This window comes from Schistocerca nitens, chromosome 7, assembly GCF_023898315.1.
Source record: "Schistocerca nitens isolate TAMUIC-IGC-003100 chromosome 7, iqSchNite1.1, whole genome shotgun sequence".
Taxonomy (NCBI): domain Eukaryota; kingdom Metazoa; phylum Arthropoda; class Insecta; order Orthoptera; family Acrididae; genus Schistocerca; species Schistocerca nitens.
In genome coordinates, this window is record NC_064620.1 from 584,836,798 (window position 1) to 584,855,509 (window position 18,712).

General features: G+C 40.2%; 1 protein-coding gene across 2 annotated transcripts in view; it reads right to left on the bottom strand.

The window, feature by feature from the left end:
* Positions 1-1,222: 1,222 nt before the first annotated feature.
* The window catches only part of LOC126194929 (origin recognition complex subunit 5), a 158,084-nt gene continuing 140,594 nt past the window's right edge, over positions 1,223-18,712 (bottom strand). For both annotated transcript variants that reach the window (XM_049933310.1, XM_049933311.1), the window contains exons 9-10: positions 1,874-1,980; positions 1,223-1,332 (exon numbers count right to left, since the gene is read on the bottom strand). In XM_049933310.1, the coding sequence (XP_049789267.1) occupies positions 1,287-1,332; positions 1,874-1,980 (153 nt within the window). In that variant the 3' untranslated portion in view covers positions 1,223-1,286. The remainder of the gene's footprint in view (positions 1,333-1,873; positions 1,981-18,712) is intronic.

Consider the following 18,712-nt stretch of genomic DNA (forward strand, 5'->3'; position numbering starts at 1 on the left):
ATGTGGTGCTTGGATAGATGATGTAGGTCACAGTGCGATAAGATGCAAACTGTTGAAGACTTAATGTGGGCTTTTTGTTTGTGGGATTGTTGGCAATGAAGTGTTTTTTCTTCAAAGCTTAGTAGCAGGAGAGCAGATCGTTGTGTAGTCCATCATGGTCGAATTTGGGCACAGGACGAACTGAAACCCTTGTATAGAAATGAAATTTCTGCAGGCAGGTTTCTGGAGGACAGATTAACAACTTTATTGTGATCCATTTCAGTGCAAACAGTGTCTTTTTGACAATGTGGTGAGCAAAATCGGTCACAGGCAAGTAGAATTTGTACGCTATCATGGGTTGACAGGGACATTCTAAATGGTTCAAATGGCTCTGAGCACTATGGGACTCAACTGCTGTGGTCATTAGTCCCCTAGAACTTAGAACTACTTAAACCTAACTAACCTAAGGACAGCACACACATCCATGCCCGAGGCAGGATTCGAACCTGCGACCGTAGCAGTCGCACGGTTCCTGACTGCGCGCCTAGAAACGCGAGACTAGCGCGGCCAGCGACAGGGACATTCTCTTATGTTTTCAGTGTAGGTAGTGGTATACTTAGTTTAGTGAGTTTCAGCCTGGGAGGACAGTCCAAAATATTTGGAGTTGAACATGAATATCTTGAGTATGATGTAGAGAAAGTTTAGTAGTGCATGGTATTCTGTTTACATACAACTAAGGTAGTGAGGAATATGGATGGCTTGAATTGATTTGGATATCTTAGCAGATGGACGGATGGCACCAAGCTATGTAACTGTTTGTGTTCGGATTATTAAAGGGACAGAACTGAGGTACCATGTACAATCTGGAAATAGTATGTGGGTAGATCTTTATCAATGATAGGTAAATGTTTTGTAATTGGTACCCAGAGGAAAGTCTCCAGACAGAGGTTCAATGGGCGAAGGAGAATAGGCCATGGAAGAAAAATGGGTGAGCAGAGTATAAGATTACAGATAATAAGGTACAGCGAGATCAATAGTAAAATATTTATTTTTAAAGTACACCATCATTTTAAATAGTTTATATCATTTTATTTCTTATTCTGTACAATATACAGTAATAAATAAAAATATAGGGGAAAAAAGCATTATCTTTCAAGTGAGTCTAGTTACACAGCTTACAAAAATATATGATTCGTGTAATTCTTTCTTGAAGTGGAAAAAATGCAATATTTTTACAATCGCAGTATGAATGTTTGAAGCATAAACTGGCTTTTATAATAATATCTAAATATCTCTCTTCTGTCACTTCAATTTGATGGAAACAAGTATTTTACAATATCAAAATTGACTGTTCTGAAACAAAGATGTAAAAGTAATTAAACTAGGAGGTGCACAGAACAGACATCAATGCATGACAATAAAACACTTTAGATGAAATTCAGACACAAAGAAAAATGTTACCAGGCTTGAAAGAAAGAAATGCCTAGGTACACATCCATTGTAGTTGTACTACAAGAGGCACCATGAAATTGAGGATTTAACAGAAAAAAGACAAAAATGAGATTCTTAAACAAAGACTTCTAATTTGAAACATGCATCCACATGTTGGTAGGCAGGGTAGGAGCAAGCAAGTAGGCAACAAAAACTGATGTCATGATTAAATCAGAGGGGATAATTTATTAGAGTATTTGGGCCCAACTTAAAAGACATTACACATATATAAATTACAAATGTATTATGCCGAGCAACACTCAAATACATTAACAGTTACACGCACACAACTTAACATTTCATATAGCTTCAGCTCAGTTTTCTAAGAGGACCAAATCAGCAAAAATACTATAAAATATGTTAAAACACAAGCAATCTTTTTCTAACAATCAACAGTACTTACCTAGCAATTATTTTTATGAAATCCAAACCAACAGCACATTTATATTTTGGACAGTCAATGTTACTGTTTACCATAATCAGAAGCCTGAGCTTGACCAAAGATGAAATCTGTAATGGAAGCAGAAAAATTGCTACAGCTTTAGTGTAATTATGGTAACAAGTTAGCAAAAATTTGTTTGTCATTTACATGAGAACAGAATTTTTCTTTAACTTATGCAAAAGATTAATGGGATTACAGTTAATACACTGTAAATGAGATGGCCTCTTAACTGATTTACTAAATTTTCTTTCTCACTCTATTAGAATACAAAGTTGTTGTTGTTGTTGTTGTTGTGGTCTTCAGTCCTGAGACTGGTTTGATGCAGCTCTCCATGCTACTCTATCCTGTGCAAGCTTCTTCATCTCCCAGTACCTACTGCAACCTACATCCTTCTGAATCTGCTTAGTGTATTCATCTCTTGGTCTCCCCCTACGATTTTTACCCTCCACGATGCCCTCCAATACTAAATTGGTGATCCCTTGATGCATCGGAACATGTCCTACCAACCGATCCCTTCTTCTGGTCAAGTTGTGCCACAAACTCCTCTTCTCCCCAATCCTATTCAGTACCTCCTCATTAGTTATGTGATCTACCCATCTAATCTTCAGCATTCTTCTGTAGCACCACATTTCGAAAGCTTCTATTCTCTTCTTGTCCAAACTATTTACCGTCCATGTTTCACTTCCATACATGGCTACACTCCATACAAATACTTTCAGAAATGACTTCCTGACACTTAAATCTATACTCGATGTTAACAAATTTTGTCTTCCTCAGAAACGCTTTCCTCGCCATTGCCAGTCTACATTTTATATCCTCTCTACTTCGACCATCATCAGTTATTTTGCTCCCCAAATAGCAAAACTCCTTTACTACTTTAAGTGTCTCATTTTCTAATCTAATTCCCTCAGCATCACCCGACTTAATTAGACTACATTCCATTATCCTCGTTTTGCTTTTGTTGATGTTCATCTTATATCCTCCCTTCAAGACACCATCCATTCCGTTCAACTGCTCTTCCAAGTCCTTTGCTGTCTCTCACAGAATTACAATGTCATCGGCGAACCTCAAAGTTTTTATTTCTTCTCCATGGATTTTAATACCTACTCCGAATTTTTCTTTTGTTTCCTTTACTGCTTGCTCAATATACAGATTGAATAACATCGGGTAGAGGCTACACCCCTGTCTCACTCCCTTCCCTACCACTGCTTCCCTTTCATGCCCCTTGACTCTTATAACTGCCATCTGGTTTCTGTACAAATTGTAAATAGCCTTTCGCTCCCTGTCTTTTTCCCCTGCCACCTTCAGAATTTGAAAGAGAGTATTCCAGTCAACATTGTCAAAAGCTTTCTCTAAGTCTACAAATGCTCGAAACGTAGGTTTGCCTTTCCTTAATCTTTCTTCTAAGATAAGTCGTAAGGTCAGTATTGCATCACGTGTTCCAGTATTTCTACGGAATCCAAACTGATTTTCCCCGAGGTCGGCTTCTACTAGTTTTTCCATTCGTCTGTAAAGAATTTGTGTTAGTATTTTGCAGCTGTGGCTTATTAAACTGATTGTTCGGTAATTCTCACATCTGTCAACACCTGCTTTCTTTGGGATTGGAATTATTATATTCTTCTTGAAGTCTGAGGGTATTTCACCTGTTTCATACATCTTGCTCACCAGATGGTAGAGTTTTGTCAGGACTGGCTCTCCCAAGGCCGTCAGTAGTTCCAATGGAATGTTGTCTACTCCGGGAGCCTTGTTTCGACTCAGGTCTTTCAGTGATCTGTCAAACTCTTCACGCAGTATCGTATCTCCCATTTCATCTTCATCTACATCCTCTTCCATTTCTATAATATTGTCGTCAAGTACATCGCCCTTGTATAGACCCTCTATATACTCCTTCCACCTTTCTGCTTTCCCTTCTTTGCTTAGAACTGGGTTTCCATTAAAGCTCTTGATATTCATGCAAGTGGTTCTCCTTTCTCCAACTGTCTCTTTAATTTTCCTATAGGCAGTATCTATCTTACCCCTAGTGAGATAAGCTTCTACATCCTTACATTTGTCCTCTAGCCATCCCTGCTTAGCCATTTTGCACTTCCTGTCGATCTCATTTTTGAGACGTTTGTATTCCTTTTTGCCTGCTTCATTTACTGCATTTTTATATTTTCTCCTTTCATGAATTAAATTCAATATTTCTTCTGTTACTCAAGGATTTCTACTAGCCCTCGTCTTTTTACCTACTTGATCCTCTGCTGCCTTCACTACTTCATTCCTCGAAGCTACCCATTCTTCTTCTACTGTATTTCTTTCCCCCATTCCTGTCAATTGTTCCCTTATGCTCTCCCTGAAACTCTGTACAACCTCTGGTTCTTTCAGTTTATCCAGGTCCCATCTCCTTAAATTCCCACCTTTTTTGCAGTTTCTTCAGTTTTAATCTACAGGTCATAACCAATAGATTGTGGTCAGAGTCCACATCTGCCCCTGGAAATGTCTTACAATTTAAAACCTGGTTCCTAAATCTCTGTCTTACCATTATGTAATCTATCTGATACATTTTAGTATCTCCAGGGTTCTTCCATGTATACAACCTTCTATCATGATTCTTAAACCAAGTGTTAGCTATGATTAAGTTGTGCTCTGTGCAAAATTCTACCAGGCGGCTTCCTCTTTCATTTCTTAGCCCCTATCCATATTCACCTACTATGTTTCCTTCTCTCCCTTTTCCTACACTCGAATTCCAGTTTCCTTCTCTCCCTTTTCCTACACTCGAATTCCAGTCACCCATGACTATTAAGTTTTCGTCTCCCTTCACTATCTGAATAATTTCTTTTAATTCATCATACATTTCTTCAATTTCTTCGTCATCTGCAGAGCTAGTTGGCATATAAACTTGTACTACTGTAGTAGGCATGGGCTTTGTGTCTATCTTGGCAACAATAATGCGTTCACTATGCTGTTTGTAGTAGCTAACCCGCACTCCTATTTTTTTATTCATTATTAAACCCACTCCTGCATTACCCCTATTTGATTTTGTATTTATAACCCTGTAATCACCTGACCAAAAGGCTTGTTCCTCCTGCCACCGAACTTCACTAATTCCCACTATATCTAACTTTAACCTATCCATTTCCCTTTTCAAATTTTCTAACTTACCTGCCCGATTAAGGGGCCTGACATTCCACGCTCCGATCCGTAGAACGCCAGTTTTCTTTCTCCTGATAACGACATCCTCTTGAGTAGTCCCCGCCCGGAGATCCGAATGGGGGACTATTTTACCTCCGGAATATTTTACCCAAGAGGACGCCATCATCATTTAATCATACAGTAAAGCTGCATGCCCTCAGGAAATATTACGGCCGTAGTTTCCCTTTGCTTTCAGCCGTTCGCAGTACCAGCACAGCAAGGCCGTTTTGGTTAATGTTACAAGGCCAGGTCAGTCAATCATCCAGACTGTTGCCCCTGCAACTACTGAAAAGGCTGCTGCCCCTCTTCAGGAACCACACGTTTGTCTGGCCTCTCAACAGATACCCCTCCGTTGTGGTTGTACCTACGGTACGGCTATCTGTATCGCTGAGGCACGCAAGCCTCCCCACCAACGGCAAGGTCCATGGTTCATGGCGGGGGTGGGGGAATACAAAGTATGAGAGGCAAAAAACTATACACATGTGGAAACACTAGCAAGGAGACCAAATGACAATTATACTTTCATAATTTTTTATATTCATGGTACATGAAGTTCACGACTCAAATATTAATCTCCAAGCAGTTCAATGTATCTCTCAAAACTTCTCAAGAACACCTATTTTTAAGTTTTCTAAGCAACCCTAATCCACTAAAATCAAGTCAATTTTCCGATGGGCTATGTGTCTCAATCCGTAGCACTTAAGACTGGTGATTGTCTTGACAGCTGGTTTGAGTCTCGTTACAATGTTTGTTATTTTTTGATCAATTCAAATATCTACATCATTTAAATATAAAATTCATCAAATATATCATAATTAATATGTATCATAATTATAATTTCTTATGAAAAATGCATATCATCTTATTTCTAATTGTACATCACACTGCGACTCCTATCAGTCTCCGCACGATAACTCTTCATAAAGTGGAGAAGTAAAGGCGACCTTCGCCAACTCACCAACTAACAATAAAGCAAGTACTGTAAAGTTTGCAAAAACACCCAGATAACAAGAACAGTTAACTTCCTCCATACAGAGGTGTTCTATTATCATGTTTCCCTTCAACTCGTGTATTTTTCATAAAATATGATTATTATATATATGTTTTGATAATTTTATGTTTAAACTGTCTGACAAAACCAGCTCTGCCCAGATTTTAATTTTTCATTTTGCCTATTTTGTAGTAAAAATGGATACAAAAAATGAACTGTGTTTGTAGAGCAATATAAAAAAAATTTCATTTCCATGTATTTGTGAAAATACCTTTGAAGTTATGAAGCAGTCTTACAAAGAAATATGAACAATAAACAAATGCAAAAGTACAGTACCCAAATTAAAAAACAAAGTAAGCAAAATATGAATTCTCTGTAACGTTTGTTTAATTCAGAACTTTGTTGTAAACAATATTTCTACTGACATGTCCAGGAACTATGAAGAATAAATTCTGGGGTGTGTCCACCCTTGAGCAAGTGACAAAGTAGTGTATGAGAGGAACACGGAGATGTCAAATCCATTCTGCAGTACTTAACAGATTACCCCCGTGTTTTGTTAATTGTTATGGCAAATGGTAGAATTTTGCACAGAGCACAACTTAATCATAGGTTTAAGAATCATGATAGAAGGTTGTATACATGGAAGAACCCTGGAGATACTAAAAGGTATCAGATAGATTACATAATGGTAAGACAGAGATTTAGGAACCAGGTTTTAAATTGTAAGACATTCCAGGGGCAGATGTGGACTCTGTCCATAATCTATTGGTTATGGCCTGTAGATTAAAACTGAAGAAACTGCAAAAAAGGTGGGAATTTAAGGAGATGGGACCTGGATAAACTGAAAGAACCAGAGGTTGTACAGAGTTTCAGGGAGAGCATAAGGGAACAATTGACAGGAATGGGGGAAAGAAATACAGTAGAAGAGGAATGGGTAGCTTTGAGGGATGAAGTAGTGAAGGCAGCAGAGGATCAAATAGGTAAAAAGACGAGGGCTAGTAGAAATCCTTGGGTAACAGAAGAAATATTGAATTTAATTGATGAAAGGAGAAAATATAAAAATGCAGTAAATGAAGCAGGCAAAAAGGAATACAAACGTCTCAAAAATGAGATCGACAGGAAGTGCAAAATGGCTAAGCAGGGATGGCTAGAGGACAAATGTAAGGATGTAGAAGCTTTTCTCACTAGGGGTAAGATAGATACTGCCTACAGGAAAATTAAAGAGACCTTTGGAGATAAGAGAACCACTTGTATGAACATCAAGAGCTCAGATGGAAACCCAGTTCTAAGCAAAGAAGGGAAGGCAGAAAGGTGGAAGGAGTATATAGAGGGTTTATACAAGGGCGATGTACTTGAGGACAATATTATGGAAATGGAAGAGGATGTAGATGAAGATGAAATGGGAGATACGATACTGCGTGAAGAGTTTGACAGAGCACTGAAAGACCTGAGTTGAAACAAGGCCCCCGGAGTAGACAACATTCCATTGGAACTACTGACGGCCTTGGGAGAGCCAGTCCTGACAAAACTCTACCATCTGGTGAGCAAGATGTATGAAACAGGTGAAATACCCTCAGACTTCAAGAAGAATATAATAATTCCAATCCCAAAGAAAGCAGGTGTTGACAGATGGGAAAGTTACCGGACAGTCAGTTTAATAAGCCACAGCTGCAGAATACTAACACGAATTCTTTACAGACGAATGGAAAAACTAGTAGAAGCCGGCCTCGGGGAAAATCAGTTTGAATTCTGTAGAAATACTGGAACACGTGAGGCAATACTGACCTTACGACTTATCTTAGAAGAAAGATTAAGGAAAGGCAAACCTACGTTTCGAGCATTTGCAGACTTAGAGACAGCTTTTGACAATGTTGACTGGAATACTCTCTTTCAAATTCTAAAGGTGGCAGGGGTAAAATACAGGGAGCGAAAGGCTATTTACAATTTGTACAGAAACCAGATGGCAGTTATAAGAGTCGAGGGGCATGAAAGGGAAGTAGTGGTTGGGAAAGGAGTGAGACAGGGGTGTAGCCTCTACCCGATGTTATTCAATCTGTATATTGAGCAAGCAGTAAAGGAAACAAAAGAAAAATTCGGAGTAGGTATTAAAATCCATGGAGAAGAAATAAAAACTTTGAGGTTCGCCGATGACATTGTAATTCTGTGAGAGACAGCAAAGGACTTGGAAGAGCAGTTGAACGGAATGGATGGTGTCTTGAAGGGAGGATATAAGATGAACATCAACAAAAGCAAAACGAGGATAATGGAATGTAGTCAAATTAAGTCGGGTGATGTTGAGGGTATTAGATTAGGAAATGAGACACTTAAAGTAGTAAAGCAGTTTTGCTACTTGGGGAGCAAAATAACTGATGATGGTCGAAGTAGAGAGGATATAAAATGTAGACTGGCAATGGCAAGGAAAGCGTTTCTGAAGAAGAGAAATTTGTTAACATCGAGTATAGATTTAAGTGTCAGGAAGTCATTTCTGAAAGTATTTGTATGGAGTGTAGCCATGTATGGAAGTGAAACATGGACAGTAAATAGTTTGGACAAGAAGAGAATAGAAGCTTTCGAAATGTGGTGCTACAGAAGAATGCTGAAGATTAGATGGGTAGATCACATAGCTAATGAGGAGGTATTGAATAGGATTGGGGAGAAGATGAGTTTGTGGCACAACTTGATTAGAAGAAGGGACTGGTTGGTAGGACATGTTCTGAGGCATCAAGGGATCACCAATTTAGTATTGGAGGGCATCGTGGAGGGTAAAAATCTTAGGGGGAGACCAAGAGATGAATACACTAAGCAGATTCAGAAGGACGTAGGTTGCAGTAGGTACTGGGAGATGAAGAAGCTTGCACAGGATGGAGTAGCATGGAGAGCTGCATCAAACCAGTCTCAGGACTGAAGACCACAACAACAACAACAACATGGCAAATCCAAGTCTCACTGGGAAGTTCAGCCTCCTGAAGTGAAAGCAGCACAGCTGCTGTGTGTGTCCACAATGTGATTTTATAAATGTCACAAAGGGAATGCCTGGTCATAGCTCTATAGACGGCTATTGTTTTCACCTACAGACATTTGTGCTTCGCAGTTGAAAGCTTTCACAAGCACTGCTAGGTGTCAGGGTTTGATTAAGTTGACTCAACTGTAGGAGAGTCTTAGTAGTCAAGTATAAATCTATTAAAACTTCACGCATGATGTGGCATTTTCCACACTTACAGCATCAGTGTTCGTGACACCTTATCTCTTGAACTATGTGTGGTACTAGCAATAATAAATTTAAATGTCGTGAATGTGTGACTTGGCAGTTTTTGTGCATCTCATTGGTTGTGATGTCATACCTCCTGAACCATGACAGACAGGTGGTTCTTACACCCAATGCAATTGTTACCTGACAGTAAGGGGTATGTGTATCTATTTCCAGAATGAGATTTTAACTCTGCAGCGGAGTGTGCGCTGTTATGAAACTTCCTGGCAGATTAAAACTGTGTGCCGGACCGAGACTCGAACTCGGGACCTTTGCCTTTCGCGGGCAAGAGCTCTACCAACTGAGCTACCCAAACACGACTCACACCCCGTCCTCACAGCTTGTATCAACTTTGATTGAAATCTGTCCAGTGGTTTGAGAGATGTGGAAGATACATACATAAATACATGAGGCAATGGAAGACCCAGGATGGAATAATGACAATATAATGGAAAGGATAGGCTACTACTCAACATACAGTGGAGACCACAAGTCACAGACGGGCACAACAAAAAAGACTACTAAACAAATAAGCCTTGGCATCCAGAGACAGTGGTCATGAGTATGTGAGCTGTTTCTGCTCACATGTGCACACGCACGCACGTACGTACGTACGTACATATGTGTGTGTGTGTGTGTGTGTGTGTGTGTGTGCGCGCGCGCGCGCACGTGCTGGTGCATATTTTGTCTATTTCAGAGGAGGGCCTTCTGGACAAAAGCTTATCTGTTTAGTAGTCTTTCTGTTGTGCCTATCTGTGATTCTGTCTCTGTTGTACGGTGAGTAGCAATCTATCCTTTTCATAATGGTGACATATACATACATCCATTTTTATACTATGTATGGATGGCGTAGATATTCAAAGTGAATAAAAAAAATCACTTTATAAACCAGGCTGAAGTCTCCTTGCACTACCTCTGCTCCATTTGTAAAATACCTCCTGCTCTGCAATTATAAATTCTTCCATCTCAACTCCCAAGCTGAAACCCTTGGCCTCCCAGGAACTACAGCAGCATCGGCAGAATCTATTCACCTCACACTCACTCACACTCTGGACTTCCTCCATGCACCACTACTGCAAGATCCTCCATCAAACCACCTCCATGTCACCTCATAAGAGCCAAACCTTGCATTTCGGATTAACTACATCATCTACACCCAAAGAAACTCTTTCACACCACTATCCAGAACCCAGAGTATAAACAGACATGCAACACAGATGTGAACCTGCCTTCCCTAAGCCTCCGTGCCACCGAAGTATAAGTCCTCCCCACAGGCCTCACTTTTTGCCTCACTCCCAAATTTAGTCATGCTGCAGTTCTCTCCTTTTCCTGGTCGCTACAATGGAAACACTTTTTCCCACCAAGTGGCAATCAGGCTCGACCTAAAACCTAGACTGATACTTGCATTACTCAATTTGCTGCCCATCCACCTGCGATAAAGCTCTCCTTTCCTGAATCACCCCTCGATAACTTTTCAGAACTTCCTATTCTCAAATATTGCATCAACATTATTCCTCAAATCCCTCATCATGGGAACTAACCTCACATCCACAGAAATAATCTCAGTCCCCTCCTAAAAACTGATCCTGAACCTGTAATCCTGCCTGCCAACAAAGGATTATAAACCACAGAGACTACATGGCTGATGGTCTACACCAGCTGTCTGACACACCGACCAACCAGTTCTTCACAGTGACCCCATTCCAGAAACCCAAAATGATCTTCAGTGCCTTCTCAAATACCTAGGTCCACTCTAGAGTCTCTCCTGAGGGTTTATCTCCTTCTACAGCCCCGCCCCCACCCTCGCATTCGTACCTTCCCCATGTTTGCTGAAACACATACACCCAACCACCCAGGGAGCCCCATTGTGGCTGGATACTGCACTCCCAGAGTGAGAATCTCTGTCCTTACGGAACACCACCTGCAGGCAATTACCAGTAACCTACCTTCCCATACAGAAATACAGCAACCATTTCCTCTACAGTCTCCCCACAGTTCTTGTTTTGTTACCACCCACCAACCTGTTTGCCACTGTGGATGCCACTTCCCTCTACACTAACATCCCAATTGTCCATGGCCGTGCCCCCACTGAACACTATCCCAAACCTATAACCTCATTCCTAATCACTGTCAACTATATCCTCACACATAATTACTTCTCCTAAGAATGCATCATCTGCCAAACAAATCTGCATTAAAGCCATGGGAATCTGCATGACACCATCCTAAGCTAGTCTATTCATGGACTATCTAGGCGAAACCTTCCTAGCCACCGGCATACCAAATCCCTCACCTGCTTCAGATTAACTGGTGACATCTTCATGATCTTGGCTGAGGGTGACCATGCCCTAACAACACTTTTTTTCTCATTCACTTTACACGGTCCTCGTCACCTCAACAAACTATCTTCCTCAAGATTAACTGCCACCTTACAGATGCTCCCTCAATACCTATCCACATCAAATCTAACAATGACAAAATAATACCTTCATTTCAACAGCTGCCATACATTCCATACTCATACTGGGTATAAGCTTTAAGTTCTTTGGAGCAGGCGTGTATGTATACTCAGTGTGCTCGTAAATATAGGTGTTTACTCATGGAAAAACAATTTATTAAGGCAATATTGTAGCTTAAGTAAGTAAATTAGTATCTGTTGTGATCTATATATTGAAGGTTTCACTTTTACTTGCGTATTTTTCGTGAAAAGCTAATTGTTCTAAAGTGCAAGCCATTGGCGTGGGTTTGTTTTCGTTATCAACCGCAGTAAATTATGTGATTATTCAATAATTTTCGGGAGATGTCTGTGTAGCTTTATTGTGAAGAGTATCGTGCATGTTTAGTTTACATTCGATTTGTGTTTCTATACTCCCGTACAGTTAATTTTTCATATTGTGCAGTAAAGTCATTAAGTGGTGTTTCTGTTTCCATTAGAGTATTTATACATAATTCAGTGATAGTGTCAGCTCAAATTTGTCATTAGAAAATATTGAGCCTCTTCAGTTACTTACTCGTTTTGTGATTTCCACCACTATAACCTACGCCAGCAATTAACTTCGCGCTGTTTACATTTGCCTGCTGCTACATTCGCCTGACGTCCAGAAGTTCTCTGTTCATCTCACTGGAAGCTAAGTTACTTTCTACTAATTATTAATTGATGTAGCAGAATTGTTTGTGGTGTAATTTGTATTGCTTAATCTGCCATCATAAATAATAATAATAATAATAATAATAATAATATAATTTGTGACAACTGTGGATATTGTCGTAGATTAGTGAGCACGGGAGTGAAATGTCAGAATTGTGGGTTGGTGTTTCACTGGGGTGATTGTAGCAGGAAGCTGTTATAGTGCCAGATGAGGCTCGCCAATGGAGTTTTAGATTATTGACAAGAAAATCGTGGAACAGGGAAAAAATATTTGTGCCCTTCAGGCTGAACTAGAAATGGCACACTTCGAATTAGACAGGTTGAAGGGGGAAAGAGACAATGGGAGCTGGGAACAGGTAACAAGTTGTAGTCAGAATGAGAAAACCCCAGAAATCACTTTTCAGATTCCAGCGAGCAATCAGTTTGATTTGTTACTTGAAGTAGAAGAGCCTCAAACAGTTTTGAGCAAAGTAGGGCACAGCAGACTCGTAGTAACAATTGTAATCCTAGGTCAGGAGTAAAGTCAAGCAGAAAGAAGAGAGTTCTGCTGTGAGGCAGCAGTCATGGGAGAAGTGTAGGCCATTTGCTACAGGGTAGGCTAGGAGTCAAGTACCAGGTCACAAGCACTGTGAAACCTAGTGCTAAGCTTAGCCAGGTTACAGAAAACCTAGGGGCCTTGTGCAAAGATTTTGATGGTGAGGACCATGTTCTTATAGCAGGAGGAGCAGGAAACAGCTGGCAACAATTCGGACTATAGTATAGGTGTGACCTGGATGTAATAGGAGCAGCAACAGATCACACTCGTGTGGGGTTTGTGGATGTTTTGCAGCGCCATAACCAGCCCTGGTTTAATACGGCTGTCAACCATGTTAACAGAGATCTGGGAGGGGGGGGTGGGGTGTTACTGTTGGCAGAAACTAAATCTCATATCTATGCTGTGCCTGTTGATGCAATTGGGAGGTGGGGTTACACTAGTCATGGCCTGCACCTGAGTAGGAGGGGGAAGGATAGATTAGTTGATCTTGCAGAAAATGTGAGGTGGGCCACATGCACCCAAGACAAAATACCTGTGATTACTGGAGTCAGAGGGACACATTTTTTTAGGTTAGGGTCAGGTTGCAGACAGAGAGCATTGAAAGAGTAAGACAGAACAGTGCCATAATGTCTGGAGCAGTGTCCAAAAAAATAAAATTTGTGTGTTTCATCAGAACATTAGAGGATTGAAAAATAAGATAGATGAGCTTCTTGTATGCCTAGAATATGGGGTAAATTCTGAAGGTATGTTGTTTTGTGTCTCTCTGAACACCATGTAACTGCAGGGATGGAGAAATTAAATTTAAGGGATTACAGATTAGCATCTTATTCATGCAGAGTCAACATGGAAAGAGGAGTTGCTACTTACATAAAAACTGGACACACAGTCAAAAATATTGAAACAAATATTTTTTGTGTAGATCAGTTTCTTGAAGCATGTGCTTGTGAGTTGCTACTGCAATATACTTCTATAGTAATTGTATCAGTCTACAGCTCCCCTCAAGGTAACTTTCAGCTATTCATGAAAAATGTAGAGGCATTATTGAGCTACCTGTCAGAGAAAAGGAAGCAGTTAGTGGGTTGTGGTGATTTTAATGTAATTTCTTAAAAGACACGGATAGGAAAAAAGAGCTAGAATCTTTGTTTGGTTGTTTCAATCTAGTATCTGTTGCAAACTTTCCAATTCATGTGCAGCAGGATAGTAGGTCACTTATCGATAACATTTTCATAGACTGTGCTCAGGCAGAAACTATTAATGTGTATCCAGTTGTTAATGGGCTATCTGACCATGATGCACAGGTAATGGAAACAACAGAAATAGCAACTTACAGGCAGGTTCATACAAGGCAGGGAGGCTTATTGATGCGGACAGGATACAGAGTTTTAAGAGCAGCCTAGAAGAGATAGAATGGGGTGAAGTATATGTAGAAAATGATGCTGATGCCAAATTCAATTTATTCCACCATAAATTTGTCTCAATAATTGAGAGTTGATTTCCTGAAACGTTATCAAAAAAAGCCATTACAAAGTCAATTAAGCCATGGATTACTAAGGGAATTAAGATAACATGTAAGACGAAGAGGGAAATATATGTACAGGCCAGAATAAGTCAGGATCCGACGTTACTTGCTTACTACAAAAGATACTGTAATATTTTAAGGGAAGTCATTAAGAAGTCAAGAAGCTTATGTGTTTTGACAGAAATTAATAGTGCGGATAATAAGATTAAAACTATATGGAACACTGTCAACGCGAGACGGGGCAGCCTGACATTGCACAGCATACCATATCAATAAAGCGAAATGATATTGTTGTGAGTGATAATTCATAAGTTGCAAGTATTTTTAACAATCACTTTCTGAATGTAGCAGAAAAAAATAGGATTAAAGGGTTCAGTTGAAGAAGGAAAAATAAAAATGTTAAAATGTCATTCCCAGGACTTTAGGCCTTTACAAATAGCACCAACATCCCCCAATGAAATTAAGGGAACTATAAATATACTGAAAAAAGAGCTCTTGTGGTGTTGATAGAGTCTATAACAGAATTTTGAAGTGTTATTCTAATTTAATAAGTGGAGTCCTTAGTGATATATGTAATGCTTCACTGGCACAGGGAATTTTTCCAGACAGATTGAAATACGCATTTGTCAAACCCCTTCACAAGAAAGGGGATGAGAGTGACTTAAATAATTATAGACCAATCTCCTTGCTGACTTCATTTACTAAAATATTCAAAAAAGTTTTGTATTCAATAGTAGTTTCACATTTAAGTGAAAACAATTTACTCAGCATGTCACAGTTCAGATTCCAGAAGAGTTACTCGACTGAGAATGCCATCTACACATTTACCCATCAAACAGTACAACCATAAATAGCAAATTATCACCATTTGGTATTTTTTTGTGATCTTTCCAAGGCATTTGACTGTGTGGATCAATCATGTTACACTCTTCGAAAAACTCAGGTTCTATGGAATTGAAGGCTATACACACAGCTGGTTTGAATCATACTTAAAGAACAGAAAGCAAAAAGTTGGGCTGCATAACACAAATAATGTTGAGAAGGTGGTAAATTCTAGTGATTGGGGAGTTATCACAAATGGAGTCCCAAAGGGTTCAATTTTTGGTCCTCTGCTGTTCCTTATTCATATGAATGACCTCTCACTTAACTTTCAGCAAGCAGAACTAGTACTTTTTGCAGATGACACCAGTGTTATAACAAATCACACTCCAGAAAAGGCAGCTGAAGATATTGTTAAGGATGTCTTTCAAAGAATTATTAAATGGTTCTCAGAAAATGGACTCTCCCTTAATTGTGAAATAACTCACTGTATCCAGTTCTGTACACTGAATAGAGTCATACCGATAATTGATGTAGCATATGAAAAGGGCTCAGTTAACAGCGTAGATTTGTACAAATTTTTGGGTGTTCATATTGATGACAACTTGAACTGGAAGAAGTATATTACTGAGTTTCTCAAACAATTAAGTTCATCTTATTTCGCTCTTTGTATAATCGCTAGTCTTGGTAATAAACAGATCAGCTTCCTAACAAACTTTGCATATTTCCACTCAATAATGTCTTATAGAATAGTTTTCTGGGGCAACTCACCACTCAGACATAAAGTACTGATTGCACAAAAGACAGCATTGCGAATAATTAGTGGTATTCACCTAAGGAAGTCATGTAGGCACCTATTCAAGGAGTTAGGTATTTTAACTGCACCATCAGAGTACATATATTCGCTAATGAAATTCATTATAAATAATCCATCTCAATTCACGAAGAACAGTGATGTTCATATGTACAACACTATAGGGAAAAATGACCTATACTATCTGTTATTGAAGCTGTCAGTTGCTCAAAAAGGAGTACATTATTCAGCAACAAAAATCTTTGATCATTTGCCCAACAACATAAAGTGCCTGGCACACAGCAGATCAAGTTTGGGCAACACCTTCTATTCCATGGACGAGTTTCTGTTTCAAAACTGGGGGAAAAAAAATGTAATCTGACTTGTTCCACATCATATCAATAAAATAATCGTGAAAATGATCTACGGAACATGACATAACTAAACTAAACTAAACTCATAATTGTCTCATCTGCAGAGATGAGAAGTCATTCTCCAAATATGGTGAGAGTCTCAACCCCATGCTCCATGGCTCATATCCCTTCAATAGGCCCAGACACAAGACCTGTCCCCTGCATTCTCCCAGTACTATCTACTCCAGTCCTGTCACAGGCACTTCCTACCCCCATCGAAGGCAAAGCCACATGTGTAAGCAGAGATGTAGTCCACCAACTAAGCTGCAAAAACAGTGCAGAATTCTATATGGGCACGAGCACTAACAAGCTAGCTGTGCGCATGAACATGTGGCCAAGAGAGAGCTGGATCACCCAGTTACGAAGCATGCCCTGCAACACACTGTGCTAGTATTGAACGACTGATCCACAGGCTGAGGCATCTGGATTCTTCCAAACAACATGTTTTTCTGAATTGTGCTGGTGGGAACTCTACCTAAAACTCATTCTTCCTTCCCATAACCTCTCCCCCCCCCCCCCCCCCTCCATCTTTCCTGCTTCCACACCAGCCCCACAGCAAGCAATCTGTCCTCGTCATCTCCAAAATTGTTCCATTCTCTCTGGAACCCCTCCTCACCCAATGCTACACGTAGCAGCTCCCCATTCTGTCCTCACCACATCTCTGCATACTCCCACAGGCAGCACTACACCACCCCCACCCTACCCTACTATTTCTCTCCCCTTCCCTGCCCCATATTTCTTCAGTAACCCCAATATCCAGCCCAGCTGTAATCACTTCTTGCTGCATTTGGGTCTCAGTACCCAGAAACGACAATGGCTTGCCTGTCTGCCTGTGTGTGTGTGTGTGTGTGTGTGTGTGTGTGTGTGTGTGTGTGTGTGTGTGTGTGTGTTTTTTTTTCTCCCTCCTTCCTACATCTGATGAAGGACTCTGTCTGATGCTACTGTTTTAATATATGATCCTTGTAGTAGTAGTAGTAGTAGTAGTAGTAGTAGTAGTCTTCAGCCCAAAGACTGGTTTGATGCAGCTCTCCATGCTACTCTATCCTGTGCAAGCTTCTTCATCTCCCAGTACTTACTGCAACCTACATCCTTCTGAATCTGCTTAGTGTATTCATCTCTTGGTCTCCCTCTACGATTTTTACCCTCCACGTTGCCCTCAAATGCTAAATTTGTGATCCCTTGATGCCTCAGAACATGTCCTACCAACCGGTCCCTTCTTCTTGTCAAGTTGTGCCACAAACTCCTCTTCTCCCCGATTCTATTCAATACCTCCTCATTAGTTATGTGATATACCCATTTAATCTTCAGCATTCTTCTTCAAGCCTCTTGATCTCTGAGTAACTACTGCAAAGTACATCTTTCTGAATGTGCTTACTATATTCGTCTCTTGGTCTCCCTCTATGATCTCCATTAAAGCAAGAGTTAAGATGAAAACAGCATACTATTTCATTGAGGATGTATACAGAGTGGAGAAAAATTGTGTCAAGAAATTTTAACCCCGAATAGCTAATGCCAGTAGGAACCAAAATTACTAATGTTATGTAGGTCGACAACGTACCATTTTTAAACTATGGAAAATTGGCACCACACACTCCGACTGGCCGTGGGATTGCCCTGTTGCCATTTGTCGGTTGACAGGCAGCACTATGGTTGTCGGTCCACACATACAAACATCCCTCGCCCAATCACTGCCCCCAACGTGATACGCGCATGTGTCAAATGAGTCTTGCTGTTTGCGTTCACATCATGTCAGAGGTGTTCACAAGTAAGCTTTGCTTTGGAGCACACACACACACATCACTTTCGATTTAGTCATACAGTACACAGGGCGGCACAGTATTCATTTGAGGAAAAATGAGAAAGGGTTTTTGTTTATAGACTAGCTGATGGTAATGCACATGAAGCTCAACAGTTGTATGAGGAACGGTACCCAGCAGGAGACTACCCACACCTGCATATGTTAACTGCAATTCACCGGTGACTTGGTGAAACAGGCTTGTTAGTGGGATATCATGGTCATGATGGAAGATGTCGAACACAACTAGGCACTGCATTTGAAGAGAGTGTTCTCGAGTGCTTTGAGGAAGCACCTACGACAAGTACTCGAGTGGTTGGACACGACATGGGGGTCACTCATTGGTTAGTCTGGGAGGTTTTGAGGGGT